Source organism: Coffea arabica, chromosome 10e (assembly GCF_036785885.1).
Source record: "Coffea arabica cultivar ET-39 chromosome 10e, Coffea Arabica ET-39 HiFi, whole genome shotgun sequence".
NCBI classification, from domain to species: Eukaryota; Viridiplantae; Streptophyta; class Magnoliopsida; order Gentianales; family Rubiaceae; genus Coffea; species Coffea arabica.
Genome location: NC_092328.1, coordinates 11,464,599 through 11,482,564, shown reverse-complemented (window position 1 = coordinate 11,482,564; position 17,966 = coordinate 11,464,599). Strand labels below are relative to the sequence as shown.

At 35.5% G+C, this 17,966-nt stretch overlaps 1 protein-coding gene across 2 annotated transcripts; it reads right to left on the bottom strand.

Annotated features, from left to right (window-relative positions):
- Positions 1-491: 491 nt before the first annotated feature.
- Positions 492-15,792, bottom strand: LOC113712466 (ran-binding protein M homolog). Of its 2 annotated transcripts, none has more exons than XM_027235905.2 (10): positions 14,359-15,789; positions 12,521-12,667; positions 10,565-10,651; positions 9,155-9,200; positions 7,756-7,832; positions 5,938-6,100; positions 4,545-4,613; positions 2,956-3,015; positions 1,567-1,653; positions 492-1,117 (listed from the first exon to the last, which is right to left on the bottom strand). In XM_027235905.2, exons 1-10 carry the CDS (start codon positions 14,739-14,741, stop codon positions 860-862), a joined length of 1,377 nt encoding a protein of 458 aa, XP_027091706.2. In that variant the 5' UTR covers positions 14,742-15,789; the 3' UTR covers positions 492-859. The 2 variants fall into 2 exon arrangements, with proteins under 2 accessions (XP_027091706.2, XP_027091707.2); XM_027235906.2 differs by having other exon boundaries at positions 977-1,117; positions 1,560-1,653; positions 14,359-15,792.
- Positions 15,793-17,966: the final 2,174 nt, after the last annotated feature.

Sequence of the window (17,966 nt, the reverse complement as noted above, 5' to 3'; positions counted from 1 at the left end):
TGTTAAAATAAATAGTAGTACATTAAACATCAAAAAAAATAAAAAAAGGAAACACGATTATGTTACATAATAATAGATAATAGATAACATATAATAAATAGATAAGGATCGACAGATTGTGCATCACACCTTAAATTAGAGTATACAAAATCTCTGCCAAGGAAGCCTTAGCTAATGACAACAGTTGAGTCCTTAAGAGCTCCTAAATTCAAATCTCCCTTCAGCCCTCTTATATCCGCTCCTTTCCCTGTTAGAAAGAAAATTTTAGAAAAGTCTCCCGGTACTCAATTTACTGCAACTCTTTCTGGTTTGACAAGATCAATTGGAGAACACTAAAGTAACTGGTATCTAGAGATCTGTGTATCACCTATATTAGCTCGATTCTGGTGACCACCAGTGTAGGACAAAGTTTGCTCTCTCCAGCTAGAGAGAGAGAGAGAGAGGGAGAGAGAGAGAGAGAGAGAGAGAGAGAGAATCCTCTATGGACCACATTAAGCAATGGACAGTTGACATCAATTGGCAGAAGCAAAGAAAGTAAGAGATGCTTATCCTGTACAGCAGGTGTATTATAACTGTAAAAACATTAGCATTAACCGCTATCTAGGTTACTGCTGTAACATCAATTGGTCAACGAAGCACTTTCGTTCATCGCTTATGTTATCAGGGTACAAACTTTACAGCAGAGGAACCCTCGTTTAGAAGACTAATATTACTGACAATTTAGGACTTACACAAGGCCCCCACTCAAGACGCATCTCGGACCCTAAAAGCAATTTTACCGCCTGTGCTGAATAGGTGAAGCTCGATATGTACACATGGACAGAGGTAGCAATCTAGTTGTATTGGCAGTAAATATATGTCAAAGTAGTCGGCCCAGATAAAATGCTTCACCCTGATCACCATTCAACGACCGCTTCTCTAAGAAGCATGCAGTTAGCTGCCTGAGTAATCTCTCAAGACAAGAATGCAAGCAAACTCTTGCATCCGTGATATTAGGATTTGTTGATAAGATCATGGAATTAACAGCATCAGCTACAATTTCTCGCTGAGAATCTTCAAGAAGATATCCAACTGAGGACTTCAGTGGCTGTTCATATGCTAGCAATGCCGCACAATCCTGAGGAGAGAGAAAGGAGTACTTGAAGTCATTTTAATATGTTACCGACAGATTTATAACAAGAAGAGAGATGCTTTAAAAATTCTTCATAAACGTTCCCCTCTCCAGGTCTCCAAACAGGAAGCCTATGGTCTGTCCAGTAACATAAATACCACAAGATTTTAAAACTTGGCGTTGTGAATTAGTTGTTTAATGGTTTCAGTTAATTCATGGATGTCCTTTATAAACAAATTGAAACAAGATGCACGGATTTCCATTAATTTTGCAAATGTACATTTATAGAGCTTACAAGTGAATAAATCTAACAATTATGGTCAAGAAGCATAATTCTAACAAGACAATGGTTTCTCCATACTAGTCAGATAGCCAGATTTTGACCACGCTGAATCAGTATTGCAGTGAGAGATCCAGTCAAACAAACTATAATAGTGAAAATGTATACCAGGTACCTTAACCAGATCGTGAACCTCGGTCAACCTGTAAAACTTTTCGAACTCGGTTCTGCCAAATACCACCGCCTCTTCCAACTTGCCGATCTGAAAATAACAGCAGGCATCACTTGCCAATCTTAATGCTCATTTTAGAGCTAATTTTTGAAATAATAGCCGCAGAATATCCAATACATGCAATATCTAAGTATCGAAGTGCCCTGAGGAAAGAGTTTGAGTTGGCATTCAAGAATAGTAATACACCCACATGCTTTTTGAAGGAAAACTAAGAATGAAGAAATAATAAGAAGACAAAAGTGATGCCAATACCTCATCATATATCAAAAAACTAATCACAAACTGTTACAAATACATTGGTAATTTTCTTTAACATCTAGTTCTCATTAACCTGCGGAGGTGCCCGAGGTCAAATATAACATGTTTAGCTCAAACGGAGAACTTCAAAGAATTAGACAAGCCCTATGAGATAAAATCTCATGTAACGTTTAAAGTGGCAATAATGGGGCCCAAAAGCTACTCATAGGACGTGCTAAAAGGGAACTATCTAAATGACAACTGCTTCAATAGTAACATTACCAATATTCTGCCACAGTATGAACTGTGGAAAAACACTGCAAGCTTTGCTATGCTGATGAATAAAAAGCTACTCAGCAACAATTCAAAATGTCACTCCTATCCATTTGCACGTCTTTCAGGAGAATCCATCAGTGCATCAAAGTCTTTGGACCCAGATCTAGGTTGAAATTTCTACAGTTGAACTCATTGGAGAGGGCTTGTGATCTTAGGAAAGGTTAGCATAAGGTTTAACTGAAAATGCCATTTCTATGGACTATTTATTGCTACCCTAACTTAAATTCATTTAAACCTAAGATTGAAGAAACATCACACTTCAGCTCAGGGTCAGCTGCCACACCATCCAAAGACTAATCAAATTAGACTGGGGAACCTCTGACAGATTCTTGGAATTCAAAACCAGGAAATATTTTGGTGCTGTCAATTGACATCTAATCATCCCAGTCTTTAAGGAAGCAATCAACGAGTAAGGGTTTCATAAAGTCTTTTCCACCTAATAAGTAGACAAAGGTTAGTGAGTCCCTTACTCTGTTAAAAACAGTGCAGTAATTTCGGCCCTAGCAAAGAACATCAAGCATGACCAGGAAGTACAAAATTCCAGTTGCCCATGGAAACATATCTGTTCTATCCTCTCATTTTCCTTAAAGTACCATTTTTTATAACTTTTAGCATTACATTTGATTGAGACAAGAACCATATACCAGAACCATATAGCAATGCGTATAACACATTTATAAGCATCAAAGGACAGAATGCAGACAGTTGGCCAAGCAATCAAGCATATAACTCGAACTATATAGAAAAAAAGAATATTACCCGAACAAGCTCAATGAATTTTTGACAGTGAAGCAGAAAGCACATAGCTGATTTATTGTCCTGCACAAAGCAAAACCAATAACTAAGATCAGGAGACTAATCATCACGTGAAAAATAAATATTACTTCAGAAGTGACAGGGGAGACAGAAGCCAACGAATTTTACAGCAAGTTGATTGGCTGTAACCAGAAAAGCCTGTCACTGGAGAAGTCTGTCTTTATTAATTAAGTCAATTTTTAAGCAAATGCTAGCTGAAGAACAAGTGAAGAAAGTGGGGCCATACTCAATTTAACAGGAAAAATAGGAAAACTACAAGCTGATATCAATGAGAGAGAAAGAAGATGATGTCTAAAGAATTTCTTTCCACCATCAACCATTTACAGATCTATTAGTTTTTAGGCCTCATGCTGTGAAAATGATGATCATGACAGAAGCCCAATGAGAAAAAAATAACCAGTTAAAGAATGAGAAAAAAAATCATGGCACAAAATTCCAGTAGAACCTTCATAATTACATCTAGTTGAAGCAATTTTGCTGGTTCACTTTAAAAAATCAATAAACCAGTTTCTTATCAGTGGAATCATCTTGAAACTCAGTAAATCAGTGTCTTAATTATATTTCTTATCTTTCACTCAAGCAGGCATAGCTTAATACACCTCCAGAACCATTCGAGAATGATACATCTAGGCCATTCAAAACTACAAACATGACTGTCCAAGTTGTATGCATAGGAGGATCAATAATTAAGCAAAAGGTGTTGTTCCACAAAAAGATGAACTTCTGAACCATATCTTGGCAAATTGTACTCCTTGACAAAAGAAGTATTATCAAAGTTCCCTCAGCTTTAATTATATTTCTTATCTTTCGCTCAAGCAGGCATAGCTTAATACACCTCCAGAACCATCCAAGAATGATACATCTCGGCCATTCAAAACTACAAACATGACTGTCCAAGTTGTATGCATAGGAGGATCAATAATTAATCAAAGTGTCGTTCCACAAAAAGATGAACTTCTGAACCATATCTTGGCAAATCGTACTCCATGCCAAAATAAGTATTGCCAAAGTTCCCTCAGCTTGAATTTTCTGTAGGTTTGTTTGAGAAGTTGGCCTCATCAACATGAGTTTAATAAAACAGATTTTCGTACCCCAAACTGGTATTATCAGTGGATCTCCACAGCATTTGTGACTTAAGAACGCAATCACATCTACTTCAAGAAGCTAAGATCAACAACAAATATTTTACTTATAGCCTCACATACTAGTTGATGAATGGGGGAATATGCCCTCAATTAAGAACCAAAAGGAAAACAAGCATTATTTGGCCAGTGCTCACAGTATTTCGCATTTAGCCAGTAATTTCTAACTAAAGGAAGTGAAAAGTTACATGTTGTCTGATATAAAGCTCAGCTGATAGACAAGGGGGAAAAATAAAAAAAGAAAAGATAGGGAAGGACAATAAAGCTCAGCCAGTAATAAACAGTACTAAGAGTAGGCATGAAATGCATAACAAGCACAAAAGTAAGAACTTACTAGAAACACAGTTTATGCAAATAAAACTGACATCTATAGGATCAGTATTCGTTTACCTGAACAATCTGAGGATACCATATGCGAAGCTTGTCAAATGCATCATCAATCTCACCACTCCTAATTAGCTGCACAGGTTGCAAATCAAGGTTACTTGGAGTTCTTACACATTTATCATGAGAAAAATGAAACTAAAATAAATGAAGAGATTGGCATGTAGAAGCTAAAAAGAGAAGCCAATTCAAAATAAGAGATTGGCACGTAGAAGCTAAAATAAGTGAAGAGATTGGCATGTAGAAGCTAAAAAGAGAAGCCAATTCAAGCAAGAAAGTTCTTTCCAAGGGTAAAGGGTAGGAGTTAAATCAGCTAAATCCGCCCCCTCCTCCCTCCCCCCCCCCCCCCCAACACAGAAAAAAAAAACCTAAAACCAACTGGCTTTGTGAAAACTTTGACGCATCAGAATGACAGCATATACAAGAACAAGCGAAATCATGTTGAGTTATGATTTAGAGGCGAAGGAAATGACTAAAAAGGACAATCCAAGGAAAGTCTTCACGAAATAGATTAATTTCAATAAGATCACTTAGTATCTCTAGGTTTTATCAACAACTTGGAAAACAGAATGATGCACAAGAATTGTGCCTATGAAAATGGAACACATTGCTCGCTCAAAATTAGGTCAACAAGTGAACAAGAAATTGACGATTCCTTAACAGTGCTTTCCCATCAAATATCTTTTCTATGAATTACGATTAACCATGTATGCAAGAGATTTGGTGAATAAGTACATAAGTTACGCCAACATACACCAGCAGATCTACTGAAACAGAAAAACAGAAGTTCCAAACAAAATTCAGTTCACTGTTCCACCAAATACCAGAAATTCCAACAGTGTATTAGTACTTATTCTGTATACATTTTAGTTGGTTAAGATAATTATTGCCCTGCAGATCAATGTGTTAAGAAACTCTTCAGCTAACACATGCTTAACAATAATTTAAAGGCTATTAGTTAGTTAACAAGCAATACTTGTTTGCATGTCTCCAGTCATTAATTGCAAGAAGGGTAGAAGCCCGCAAGAACTCATAACAGATGCACTTCCAAGAATAATGACCATTCTGTAAAGCTAACATATTGCCCGAGTGGGATGTCACTATATTTTCCAAACAAAACTAAAAGGAGACCCAGAAACAAAAATTTTATGATCAAAACATTTATGTATATAAAAAATAGTTCTAACCTTGAAAAATTAATGATTTTTCAGTAAAAGAAGAAAGCAACATAAGCAACCATTCAGATATGCTATACCTAGATAGCAAACAGCTTAGCCCCTCAGTTACAACTAAAAGCATCATTGAAACAAGAAATCAAAATGAACAGAAAGTGCTCTCATTCTTCTGTAGCATCGCACTTGTCAAACAATTATGAGAAGCATGCTTCTAGCATTTATACCTGACGAAGAGTCTTTCTGTGATTCATTGCATAAGTGATCTCAGTATCACTGGATCCATTCTCCTGACCTAATGCGATGGGAGGAACAGTACTTCTACTAGCCATGTCAAACTGTTTGAGCGTTTCTTCATATCCATAATATTGTAAGTAGGAACGGATAATTCTGGAACCCAAAAAAATAAATAAATATTTTAATGATGTAGTGGTAAAGCTGCAAAGATAAATGTGGAACTCAACAAACTCACAAATACAGAACTTGTAATATATACACCAAACACATCATACACAACAAAGTACATGAAATGCATCTGCCATGGCGAAGGCTCCCATACCAAAGGCATGATACTGAAGATCAATTAAAACATATTAATGTGTTTGGATTGAGATAATTTGAAACAAAATAATTTACTTCACAAATCCCAATCACCTTTTTTATCTTCTCAATCACCTTTTTATCTCACATACATCACATCACAAAAAGTGCTACAGTAATTATCTCAAATAAATCATCCAAATAAACTCTTATCCAAACAAACTTCTCTTCAAGAATACATGTTCTTCGCAATCACTAAAAAACCTTAAATGTCCTATGAGGATTCGCTTTTAGTTCAAGTACAAACTTCCCTTAGATCTCTTTTTGCTACCTGACAGCAAATAAAATAAGATATTTCAGCATATTGCAGTCAAAGAAATGGACAACCTCCAAAACACCCAAAAAAGGGAGTCATTGTGTATATGTTGAATATGTCAATAAAGATCAAATAGTTTGTATTTGCAGTTAGAAACAAAGAAACATCACAACATAGATAATATTCCACAAAAGGATTAACTGTAATGTGTAAGGAAAAGCGGGCTACAGAACCACTATATTAACCTAAATAGAGCCCCAAAGTTCCTTCCTAGCAAGAGAAAAAAAATTCAGAAGTCCCTCACACTAACATGCAATTTAAAAAAAAAAAAAGACATTTAATTATACTTAGCATGTTCTCTCTGGCAAACAGATCACATGACTTCCAGATAACTCTTTAAGACTAAAATCCTCAGCAATTTTGAGCCAAGTTCTGAAATGCTTTTAGACTAAACCAATTATCAGCTGGAAGGATGTCCGGCCAATCTTTGCCACTGTTTAAGACAGAACACATTTTTTCCTCTAATGTTCACATAAGAAAAAAAATGTGTTTCATCAAGAATCTGCCTGTTACCAATGCGTCATCAAGTTAAAGAAAGTAAGATCAATTTCATCAAACTACTACTATTAGACATGAGAATTGTGCTTTTGCATGCTCAAATTATCTTCTGAAAGACCACAGACCAGGAATGTAGCTATTTTCTATCTCTCATCAAAAAGAAAAAAGTTCTCTTACTTTTTCAGCATGCACGCACTATTATTAATTGTTCCACCCAGTTTGAGTTTGTACATGCTTAAAAAATTGATTCCAGAGGTGCAGAGCCTAAACACCTCTCAATGTACAGTAGTTAAGTTTCAAAGAATTTTGTCACTTGAGAAAATAACGTCATAGGTTAATTTCGTGTGGTTGGTTACTAATTATTCTGGTGGGAAAAGTATTCATGCAGTAAAAAGGGCCTCTGAAAAAGTTGTGCTTATCCTTTTTTGAGATATCTATGTGATATTCTAGTTGTAAAAACTTTCCCCACAGTTCGCTTAATTGCCAGAATCATAGTAACATGTACTTCTGTTTGTCCACAATTTTGAGAGGATTTCAAAAGTCTATTCGACAGACAATGCAGCCTTGATTATTTGAATTGCTATCTCAGAACACCAAACATTATATAATTTACATTGATATCTAGACTTACTCATAACTGGCATTCTGTGATATAGATATCTTATCAATTGTCATCTGTTGCTTTCTTCTTTCCTCTGCTTCAAACGCCTGATTGAATAATATGAAACAAAGAAATTAGAAGAAACAAATATTACTCTAGCAACAGTTACCTAGTACTTTGGTTTAATTTAAGACATCATATTCTGCTAAGCTGAATAACATGACATAAGCCCACATACAGGTAGAATACGATGATCAGGGACAGTTAAGGGTACTGTGTGTAAGCGTTGTGGTTGACCAAAAGAACAAACAAAACATTCTAGATTCTAAAATATAACACACTTTGCTGGTATATGTAAGAAATTCAACAGTAATGCAGAAATTACCATAATCGGAGACAACCATGGAAAATAATCAGAGAGCAGAAAACCAATGCTGATAGTAAGTGAACCTTTTCCGAGATAAATTATTATTACCACCTCTGAACTTTTTGTAGATGCTAGAATAGGTTAATGAGATTCCTTGTTAGACTTGAGCGCTTTCGCCCACTTTTAGGTAGGACCTTTCAGGAACAGTCACTTGATTGTCTTGCTCTCCAATTAAATATCAAATTCAAAGCTTATGCACCATATAGAGGGGTAAATTATCAATCTTTAAGGAGTATTTATAGACATTTTGGCTGATGCATTATCAACTAAACACTGTACATACAGTTCTCTGATAGCATGGGGCCCACAAAAAAAATGTATAGTTTCCTGATGGAATAGAGATTACATGGCCAAAACAACACATACAGAATCTCGAGAAGCTAAAATTCACCTAGAAATTTTGGGCAAAGTGGATTTACAGGTAAGAGAATCAGCTACTACTAGGAGTATGGTTTGATGGCCATTTTATGCGATTCCCAACTGCTGTTTTCCAGCAATTAAGTGAGCAGGGTAAAAGATCACAACAGTACTAGCTCTACAAACTCTTGCAACTTAATAGTCAGCTGAAAAGCAAGTGAAGCGAATCTTGGTAGGCTAAAAACTCAAGCCTAATTTTTCCTTTGATTCACTTATAAGTTACTTCATTAGGACAAAGATTTTCTGCAATAACTGGGTTGGTGCTCTAACATGGCAGCCAAATACTCATATCTTAATCCGAAATTACAAGGTACAACGAAAAAGTCATTATACCTGGTTGAAAAATCCCCAAGAAACCACTAGAGGTCAGAAATAATGAAAAGAGAGCAACTTTTTAATACAACCATCTGAAATGCAATTGATTACCTAAATTTGACAAAGGGAACCATTTGTAAAATCTGAGTGCAATCATTACCATCAAGGGCCAAAAAGCAAAAGAGCCATAATTGATCCACCTTAATAAAGGTTTGACACACCAACTTGGACATGAATAGAGATCATGAAGAATTACCAAGAAAATCATACCTTTAGATCAAAAACAAATGGGTCCTTTCCAAAGTTGACCGTTACCCTGCCACAATACAGTCAAAAAACAAGCATAAGAAAAGTTCTAGTTTATATAAGAAACCATGAATAAACTGGAATAACTCAAACAAAATAGCAATTTGAACAAATATTGTTACAATTACTAAGAGAAAAGATACATGCCAAGAGTGCAGAAAAGGAAAAGAACTTGGAATAGAAAATATTAAATGACAAAGTAGCAATATAGTGCCAGAGCACATGCATGGTACAATCGATTATAGATGTCACTACCAACTTAAACCCACCAACTAAAAAGGTAGTTGGTCTATGTCGCAATTCATATTCAATACAGCTAACAAACATATAGTCAAAGAGCGACACATCAAAAAGATTATCGGGTTCCAGAAAACGGAAAAAATTATAAAGAACAGAAGAGTAATAAGATTTACTTTTCAGAAAAAATGAAAGTTTTTTTTTTATCTTAATATTTCCAACCAGGCAAAGCTTTAGGCAATAAGACAAATTTAGCATTCACTAATGCATGGTAAGTGTGGTGCGTTTGTAAAATACAAAACACTGCAAGCTTTATTGTCAGGCATGCTTTACCAAGAGAAAAGTAAGCAAATGCCCAAGGTAATCCTTCATCATGGTTATTGTGCTTATATACAATGGCTGTGAAAATTGCCTTCCGAAGGTGCTATAACCTCTTAACAAGTCTTGATAATCAAATCCAGAAGAAAAACACTTCTTTAAGTAAATTACAAGAGTCTCCACAAGTAAACTGAACGGTTATCATTTTTAAATGGCATGATACTCAGCATGTCATTGGTGTCCCAGTTAGAAAACAGATCCACATTAGCTCTGCTGACCTCTTTATTAGGGCACTACAATGGGCCATAACCATTCCTCATTATGAGAATTACACTTTACATGGTATATAGGTTTTTTCTACTTTTTTTTTAACCTCCCAACATAAGAAGCATTTGAAAAGAGAAAACCTAAACCTTCAGCATTCTTATCTTAATACAAACCGATTACCAATAGTCTGAATAAAGTACGATTATGAAAATTAATGCCCAAGCATTGTTAGGCCTATTTATCTTTGCCAAGTTAAAGCTCCTTCACAACCATGGCCAGCATAAGCGAGATCTCTGAGAATGTTCAAGGCACCTTGAGAATACCAGAAAAGATGGTATACAAAATTTTCAGATCTGGAAAAGTTTGTCTGACTACCCATCGACCTTATTATTTGAAAATCGGCACTGCACATGAATATTAGAGATTATAGGAGCTATAGACTTGTATAACAGCTTTTCAATTAGCCTGAAAATGTTCCGTCAATCAAGAAGTTGAAATATACATATAAAAAATGCAAGAGCATATAAGGAAAAACCAAAAGCTGCTACATACTCCTCATTTTGGCTATGAACAGCAACTGTAGGAAATAAAGGACCTTTGACATCCTTGGCCACAGTTCCCACTACTTTCCCATTTTTCCTGTACCAAAATAATTCAACAACAATTTTGAGAATGTTAACAAGCATAATTTACAACTGGATGCAGGGTTAACTACAGCTCTAAAAGGTCTTATTACTGACAATTAGCTCTCCCCACAATGAAGTAAACTTACAGAAAGGGAGGAAAGCCAATTTTGTTTACCTCAAATATCAGAATAGTAGAAGCAAAATTACAATGGTAAAATACACTAAATCCCCTTGTGGTTTGAATAATGGTCATGAAACCCCCTCATTGTTTAAAAACCCCGAAAGAACCTCCTTTTGTTTTGGACTAAACTGGAACATGGATGGAAATCATCTCCACTAACAGAAGCTAAAGCACACTCACCTCATACGTGAGTACAAGTCATAAATTACGTTTTTTTTTTCATATTATAATCAACCTTTCTCCACAAAATACCCCTACTATTACAGGTTATGTCACCTGTAAAATTTTTTTAAAAAAAAATCTCACCATATCTCATTATTAATTGTATTTCTTCTCCTATTTTGTTCTTTCTCCTTCCCCTTTTTTCCCATTTGTTTCTTTTGCTTCTTCTTGTCTGATTTGTGGTCAATCCTCTAGCTGAACTGGCATGGGCGGTGGGTTATTCAGAGCTGCCACCGCCAACAGCCATCCTGCCACCTCCAACTGCCACCAACCACCTCTGGCCACCATCTCCAGTGATAATTTTGCCAATTTTTCTTCCCATATTTTAATTTTCATGTAAATCATGATTTGGTTTTTGAATTCTGCCAAAAAAAAAAAAAAACTGAAAAAAAATGATGAGCTGTGTAAAAGAACAATTGCAAACAACATAGATTGTTTTAGATTACAATTTTCCCGTTTCTTCACGCTTCTAGAGTTTCACAATATCAACGCACCTCTTTCTATTAATTTCAATCTTCATCAAATGAAGAGGCAATTAAAGCAAATCAAAATTTGAAGAAAAACACTATATCCTCTTTATTTCACAATTTGAAGAAAAGATGATTTTTTAACATGAATCTATGAATGAAGCAGATTCAGTGGCAAAAAATTTTAAAAAAAAGAAATAAATTAAAGATGGCATATTCATCTTCTTCGCTGATGGTGAGCAAAAAGCTCCAGAGTAACTTCGTCATCAGCAGCTGCAGTGTCAGAGGTGCAATCTTGAAGGTGTTTTCTCTCTCTCTATTGTGCTTCGGGGGTTCATTGCTGGCTATCTTAATCGGCTGAAGAAGAATAAAGAAAGGACAAAAGGTAACGAATAAAAACAAAAAAAAAAAGAGAAAAAGAAAAGAAAGGAAGTTGACGGTGGTGGCTCATTAGAGTACTGGAGATCTTGGTATAGATAGTCGATTGCAGAACTTGGACATCTTAGAGTTGATGACAATGGAAGATGAACTGGTGTTGGTTGGGGTGAAAGAAAAGAAAAGAAAAAAGGAAGAAAAATGAAAACAAGGGCCTGGTGCAGATCATTTGCAGCTGGAGAAGATAACATATCTTCTAAAATTTCAAATAAACTCCTTAACTATCTTTCCTTTACCAAATCTATGTAGAAATATTTTAAAACTAAAATTGAGGCTCCCACTTAATTTTTTGGTATTTTAAATTAAGAATAGAATCGAAATTTCATGGTTCTTTGTCAATAGAGACAGTTTCCGCCCACTTCCCAGATTAGTCCAAAGCACAAGGAGGCCCTTTGGGTGTTTTTGAACAAAAGGGGGGTTCCGTGACCTTTGACGAAACCACAAGGGGGTTTCTTGTATTTTACCCAAATTACAATGAAACATGCTGCTTATTAGTTCAATCTGCACTCCACAATCACTAAAATAAAACAACATTATCCATATTGTACAAGAAAGAAAAAAAAGATGGTTATCTTACGTGAAGAAAAATTCCTGTGCAGAGTAGTTAATGCCACCACCAACAGAATCACCAGTTGTATAAGTTGGGCCAAATGTTTCTCCTTTGCCATGTCCACGGTAAAGCAAACCATCATCGCCATGATATCCAAAGCTGTTTGCTTCCCAACTGTCAGAAACAAAAGTTCCATGATGAAAATGGTGGCAAAAGTTCAATTACTTCCTACCTGTCTCACAAACATGCACTCAAAAAGAACTAACAAAAATGTCAATAACACATGGATTTTGAAATGAATGTCAGATGGGAATCCTTCATTCAATTCTCCTATTGAGCATTAACAGTACAGGAATGAGACATCTGGAATGCACTACAATAGGTTCCAAGATACTCTTTTAAGGTATTAAGCTTCTCCTCCTTTCTTCACCCTCCCCTACTTATATAACATCCACTCCCTCAAAAATAAAACAACAGAAAAGAAAGCAAATGAGCAGCAAGGCATCTGACTTTTACTGTAAGGGTGAGGCATGCCTTTTATATCTACAGAACAGAATTCATTTTCCTGATATTTTTTAAACAGAAATTAAGTGATATGCCAGTTATCCCAGAAATTAAGTGATATGCCAGTTTTCCCAATGTGTCAATACAGAGTCTGACTCCAGTCCATAGCTAATGTATTGGAGCCACATGTCAAAAAAGCAATCAAATTAGAAGACAAGCAAGAGAAGAAGGCAACCCCTTGCCAAAGAAACTATTTTCACAAACAAAAAACATAAACATCTTATTTCCTCCTACGGATTCTGAAGCAAGCACACTGTTATGTATTGACCTTTGTTTTCCTTTGCTCGAGCCTTTCATCAGCTCTCTTAGAAATGACATTCCAAAGTTTCCTTACAACAGATAGTAAGCACAGAAATGACTACTCCAATTCATTTCATTTTATACTCATTAAAATAGGACCTGTTGCACTTCACCACTTCTAGAAAGCCCTTAGAATACGTTCCTCTAAATCATGCTTTGAGTAACTGCTTTTACCTCGGGGAAATTTATCTTCTAAAATCCATTATCAACAGCTATACCATAGGTTCTATACCAACAAATGCCATGTATAACTCACAAGAAGAAACAATGTACTTATGTCAGTACCCCAACCTAGAATCTAGTCAAAAGTGTAGAGTTACAAAAAGACTCTTAAAGCACCAAAATTAAGGTTTGGTCCATATTTCTTGACGTAAGATACTTCAAAAGGATATCCAAGGTGTCATTTTTTAATCACAAAACAACAAATTTAAGAGGGGATAATGAAAATAAGATGATCCACAGATAAATTGCTCATGTCTTTCATAGATCATTTAGAACAGCTTCGTAAATACAATTTTTAGCTCTAGCTACTGAGCCAACCAAAGAAAATCTGTGAGCAACCTAATCCGGTTAGCAACTCCAGACAGCATCCTAAAACATCTAATACATAGGAACATGAGACAACCATAAACAAGTAGCAGTAATATTAACCACTGCAGCATACTTCACCCCCGTCTCATGCAAGAAAATGACCGAAATTATCCCAATCAAGAATACCACAATCATTATCTGTATGTTAGTCTCTGTTTATCTTAAACACAATATCTACGATCTTGTGTGCAAATCACAAACAAACACTCAAACATCCAAAACAAAGATCAATTCTCAAATTTATCCAAAAATCCGATAAACCCTACCATCAAATTGAACTCTTTTAGCACAAAAAACCTCGCATTTCCAATTCAAAAACATAAGAAATCATTTCAATTGAAGATTTTCAAACTACAGTAACGAAAATAACAATAACTAAATCCAAGAAACAACTAATCTCGAATCCTAACCCTGGTTGGCGGCGCATTTTAAAGCCCGAGGCGGTGAAACCAATAGCAATCTGGCCTTTAGCACCGGCATTCTTAACAAAGATCTCGAAGTAATAAACCAGCCGTTTCAACGGCGCCGGCTTGTTCGCCTGAACAACGCCGACATCGTGACCGTGCAAATTCACAGTAGGATACTGAACTGATAGCTTATCCGACAAAACCACTGAAAACATTCCCGAGCTGTTAAACGTGTCCAGCTCCGTCGGCTCCTCCTCGAATTCCGCGTCCTCCTTTGACGAGGAGGAAGTCGACGTAGTAGCTGTCGCGGCGGCGGCTGCTGCTTTCGAGTTGGAACGCCATAGTTCTAGGAAGTGGAGGCCAATTACGTCATTTTCTTGCGCCATTTCTTTCTATTTTGGGAAGGTAGACTGGCTCTGGATGCAATATGTGTGTGTTTTCACCGTGTGATTCTCTGTGAGGGAAGAGGTGAGGGAAACGATTACGAGGACATTTTAGGGATTTGGATTAGGATTGGAATTTCGGAGCCCTAGAAATGGCGAAAGAGTACGACGGAAGGAAGGAAGCAAGGACGAAGAAGACGAAGACGATGATGATGAACAATCGGTGATTGAAGAGGGGGTTCTGAGGTAATTATTCCGTTAAGTTTAACTTAAGCGTTAATTACATTAGACTCCTTGGATGTGTTATGTAATTGCATTTTGTTCCCCTAAATGCAATCGATACTTGCAAACCGCCTCGCCTAGCGCTAGCGGGAATATTTTGCCTGTCCTTTTATTTTTGAGCAGAAATAAAATGTTGACCTTTTTATTTTTGAGCAAAAATAAAATGTCTACTTTTAAACCAAAGAATTGAAGAAATCCTTCAATTGAGCTCTAACCAAATTATCACAAATGAACTCCCTGATTGACCAAATTACCGCTGCTCCATTATGAGTAACACATCTAAACCCAAAATAGTGGTAGTCAAATGACAAAATTGCCCTATACAAAAAGCTATATTTACCTTTGTTGAGGTTTATCTAAATTACAAAAAGAACCTTAAAATTTGCTGGCCACTGCTCCAGACTCCGGCCACTACTTCCATCATTGTCAAGCGCTACCTCTACTGTCAGCTAACACAAATGTTGATGCCTCCTTTTTTTCTCCTTTCTTTCTCTCATTCCCTCTCTTCGTCCCCTTTCCCCTCTCCTCCTCTCCTCTCCCCCTCCTTCTCCTTTCCCCCTTCCCCTCCTTTTGGTCATGTAATTGTGTGACCAAGGGGAGGGCGAGGGGACGACTAAGGGAGAAGGGGTGGCAAGAGAGAAAAAGAACAAGAAAAACAGAAAGGTAGTTGGTGGTGACGATGCTGGCCAACGGCGATAGTGGTGGGTTGAGGCAAGGGGGAGAAAGAAGAAAGAAAAGAAGGAAAAAATTTTTTTTTGTGTTTTGAGTATTTTGAGATGTGTCTTTTAAAATATTTGGAGAGTTGTTTGAGTTTTCTGTAATTAAGGAGTTTTAAATACCCTAGTAAATTTAGTTTGCTTAGTATGCATAAATGTAGAGATATTTTGATATTGGAGTTGTCCAAGTATTTATGCATTTTTATGCTTAAAAGTACCCATACAGTTTCAAACTAAAAAACAAGAGTAAAGACAGAATCTAATACAGTTCTAATTAAAAAGAATACCATTGGAGAGAGAGGGGTCACATAGTGATATGAGAGTGCAAAAGAAAACAAGATTTGAAATGTTAATGGAATATGTTAAGTATAGGTGAAGAAGTTTTTGTTCTTCTGGTAATCGTCTTCTTCATTTTTATTCTTCAATTTTTTGTGTAATTCTTTGTGAATTTCCTTTCCTTTTCTTAAATCTACAATAAAACAATTTTTTCTCTTTTCATTTTCCCTTTCTTTTTTCCATTTTACTCTTGTTCTCTTTTTTGATGCTATACATTAGGAAAAATTGTTTAAAACTTCTCTCACATTTTGCCAAATAAATTTTTTTCATCCTTCACTTAAATGTTAACTTTATGTCCATTATAAATTCAAATTAGTAAAATTTTGGCTTAACTTAATTTTTCGATCACTTTTTTAACCTAAAATCACCATATGACTCATATGCAGTCATTTTTTTCATATATAAAAAGGTCAGATCCTATCTTTTTAGTAGCAAAAATGAATATGAATTGAATCAAATCTCACCTTTTTAGGAAAAATAAATAAGGTTCGAGTCAAACCCTACTTTTTTTAGAACAAAAATGAATATAAATCGAGTCATTTGACTAACTACAAATGAGATCTAACTCTTTTGCCCCTAAAAAATGACCATGTGTGGATCATTGTCGCGCTCCATTTTTTAAAATAAAAGAGAAAAGTGTTTTAAAAATGAGTTTTTTATTTTAGAAAATAAACATAAATGGCCTAAAATGGAACTAAGAATATGCGACGGTTTGGATCCAAAATAATAGTTTAAAAAGGATTTTTTAGAAAAAGGGAGTTGCCACTTACGATTAAGTTTAGGTGCACCAAATCATCCAAAATATATTTTTAATGAAAACAAATAAAACCCTTTTAGACAACTCTAGGTTTTTGAAAATGAGAGAAAAGAGTTCGGGAGTCACGATTGAAGAAAGGCAAGGCAAAGATTTGATCGACTCAAATCTAAGGCACTCTTTCAACCAAACCAAGGTTAATTTCAAGATTTGGTCAAAAAATTTTCCTAATCTAACCTATAAAATTTATCACATTTTGGATGCTTCTAAATGGATGCAAACCTAGACCTAGATGATATCGGGAGTAAAGAAATATCTTTTCAAAGTTTAATTAGAACAAATCACATTAATTGTGAAACCCAAAAATAATCTTTCGAAGAGGTCACGAATATGCAAAAACCGAGACTCAAAAGAAGGAAATTATAATATAAATATACATGACCTAGAAAAGAGAAATGCAACATAACGGGTACGGAAGACTAAAATTTGTGACTTAGTTTTCCTTCTTATAGAGGGGTAATAGCAAACTAAGACTAAAAAATCATACTCGCCCATTTTTCATTTTTAAAGTGTGGCTCTTCTAATCTAGTCAAGCAAATGAATTAGCCTATTTTTAATTTTCTAATGAAATGCAAGTCTAAATGACATTATTTGCGTGTATAAAGATAAGGGAATAGAGGGATGTATCATGCAAATGAAAATAACCTAAAAATAGAACAAATGTATGAGATGCAATAAATGTCGCACCAAAACATGAATTTATCATATCGATGGCCTAAAGGGCCTAGTGTTGGATTAGTCAATTTCTACAAATTCTCATTAACGTTACACTAGTGAGAAATCAGAGAATGAAATTACAACTAGCATTGGATTAGTGTGGTAACGTCATGCACTCATTATGAATAAATAAAGCATATAAAGTATAATTAAAATAAATAAACATATAAGGCACATAGAACACATAACACATAGGCATAATATCTAAATCTAAATGCAACAATACTAAAAAAGTAAAGAAATACATAAGCACACAAACGCACAAGTATGCAAACAAATAAGACTTAATTGTTACATTTGGGGGCCCTAACTATAATCTAAAAGGGAAATTTTTAGAAATAATAAAACCTATCTATTACATTT

Bases quoted from the DNA above. Each gene is read 5' to 3' on its own strand.
- LOC113712466 (XM_027235905.2), bottom strand. From the start codon at position 14,741: ATGGCGCAAGAAAATGACGTAATTGGCCTCCACTTCCTAGAACTATGG. The intron at 12,668-14,358 runs GTTAGGATTCGA...TGTTTCTGACAG, and splicing joins AAAATGCGCCGCCAACCAGG to TTGGGAAGCAAACAGCTTTG. The intron at 1,654-2,955 runs GTAATATTCTTT...TGTTATTTTCAG, and splicing joins AATTCATTGAGCTTGTTCGG to ATCGGCAAGTTGGAAGAGGC.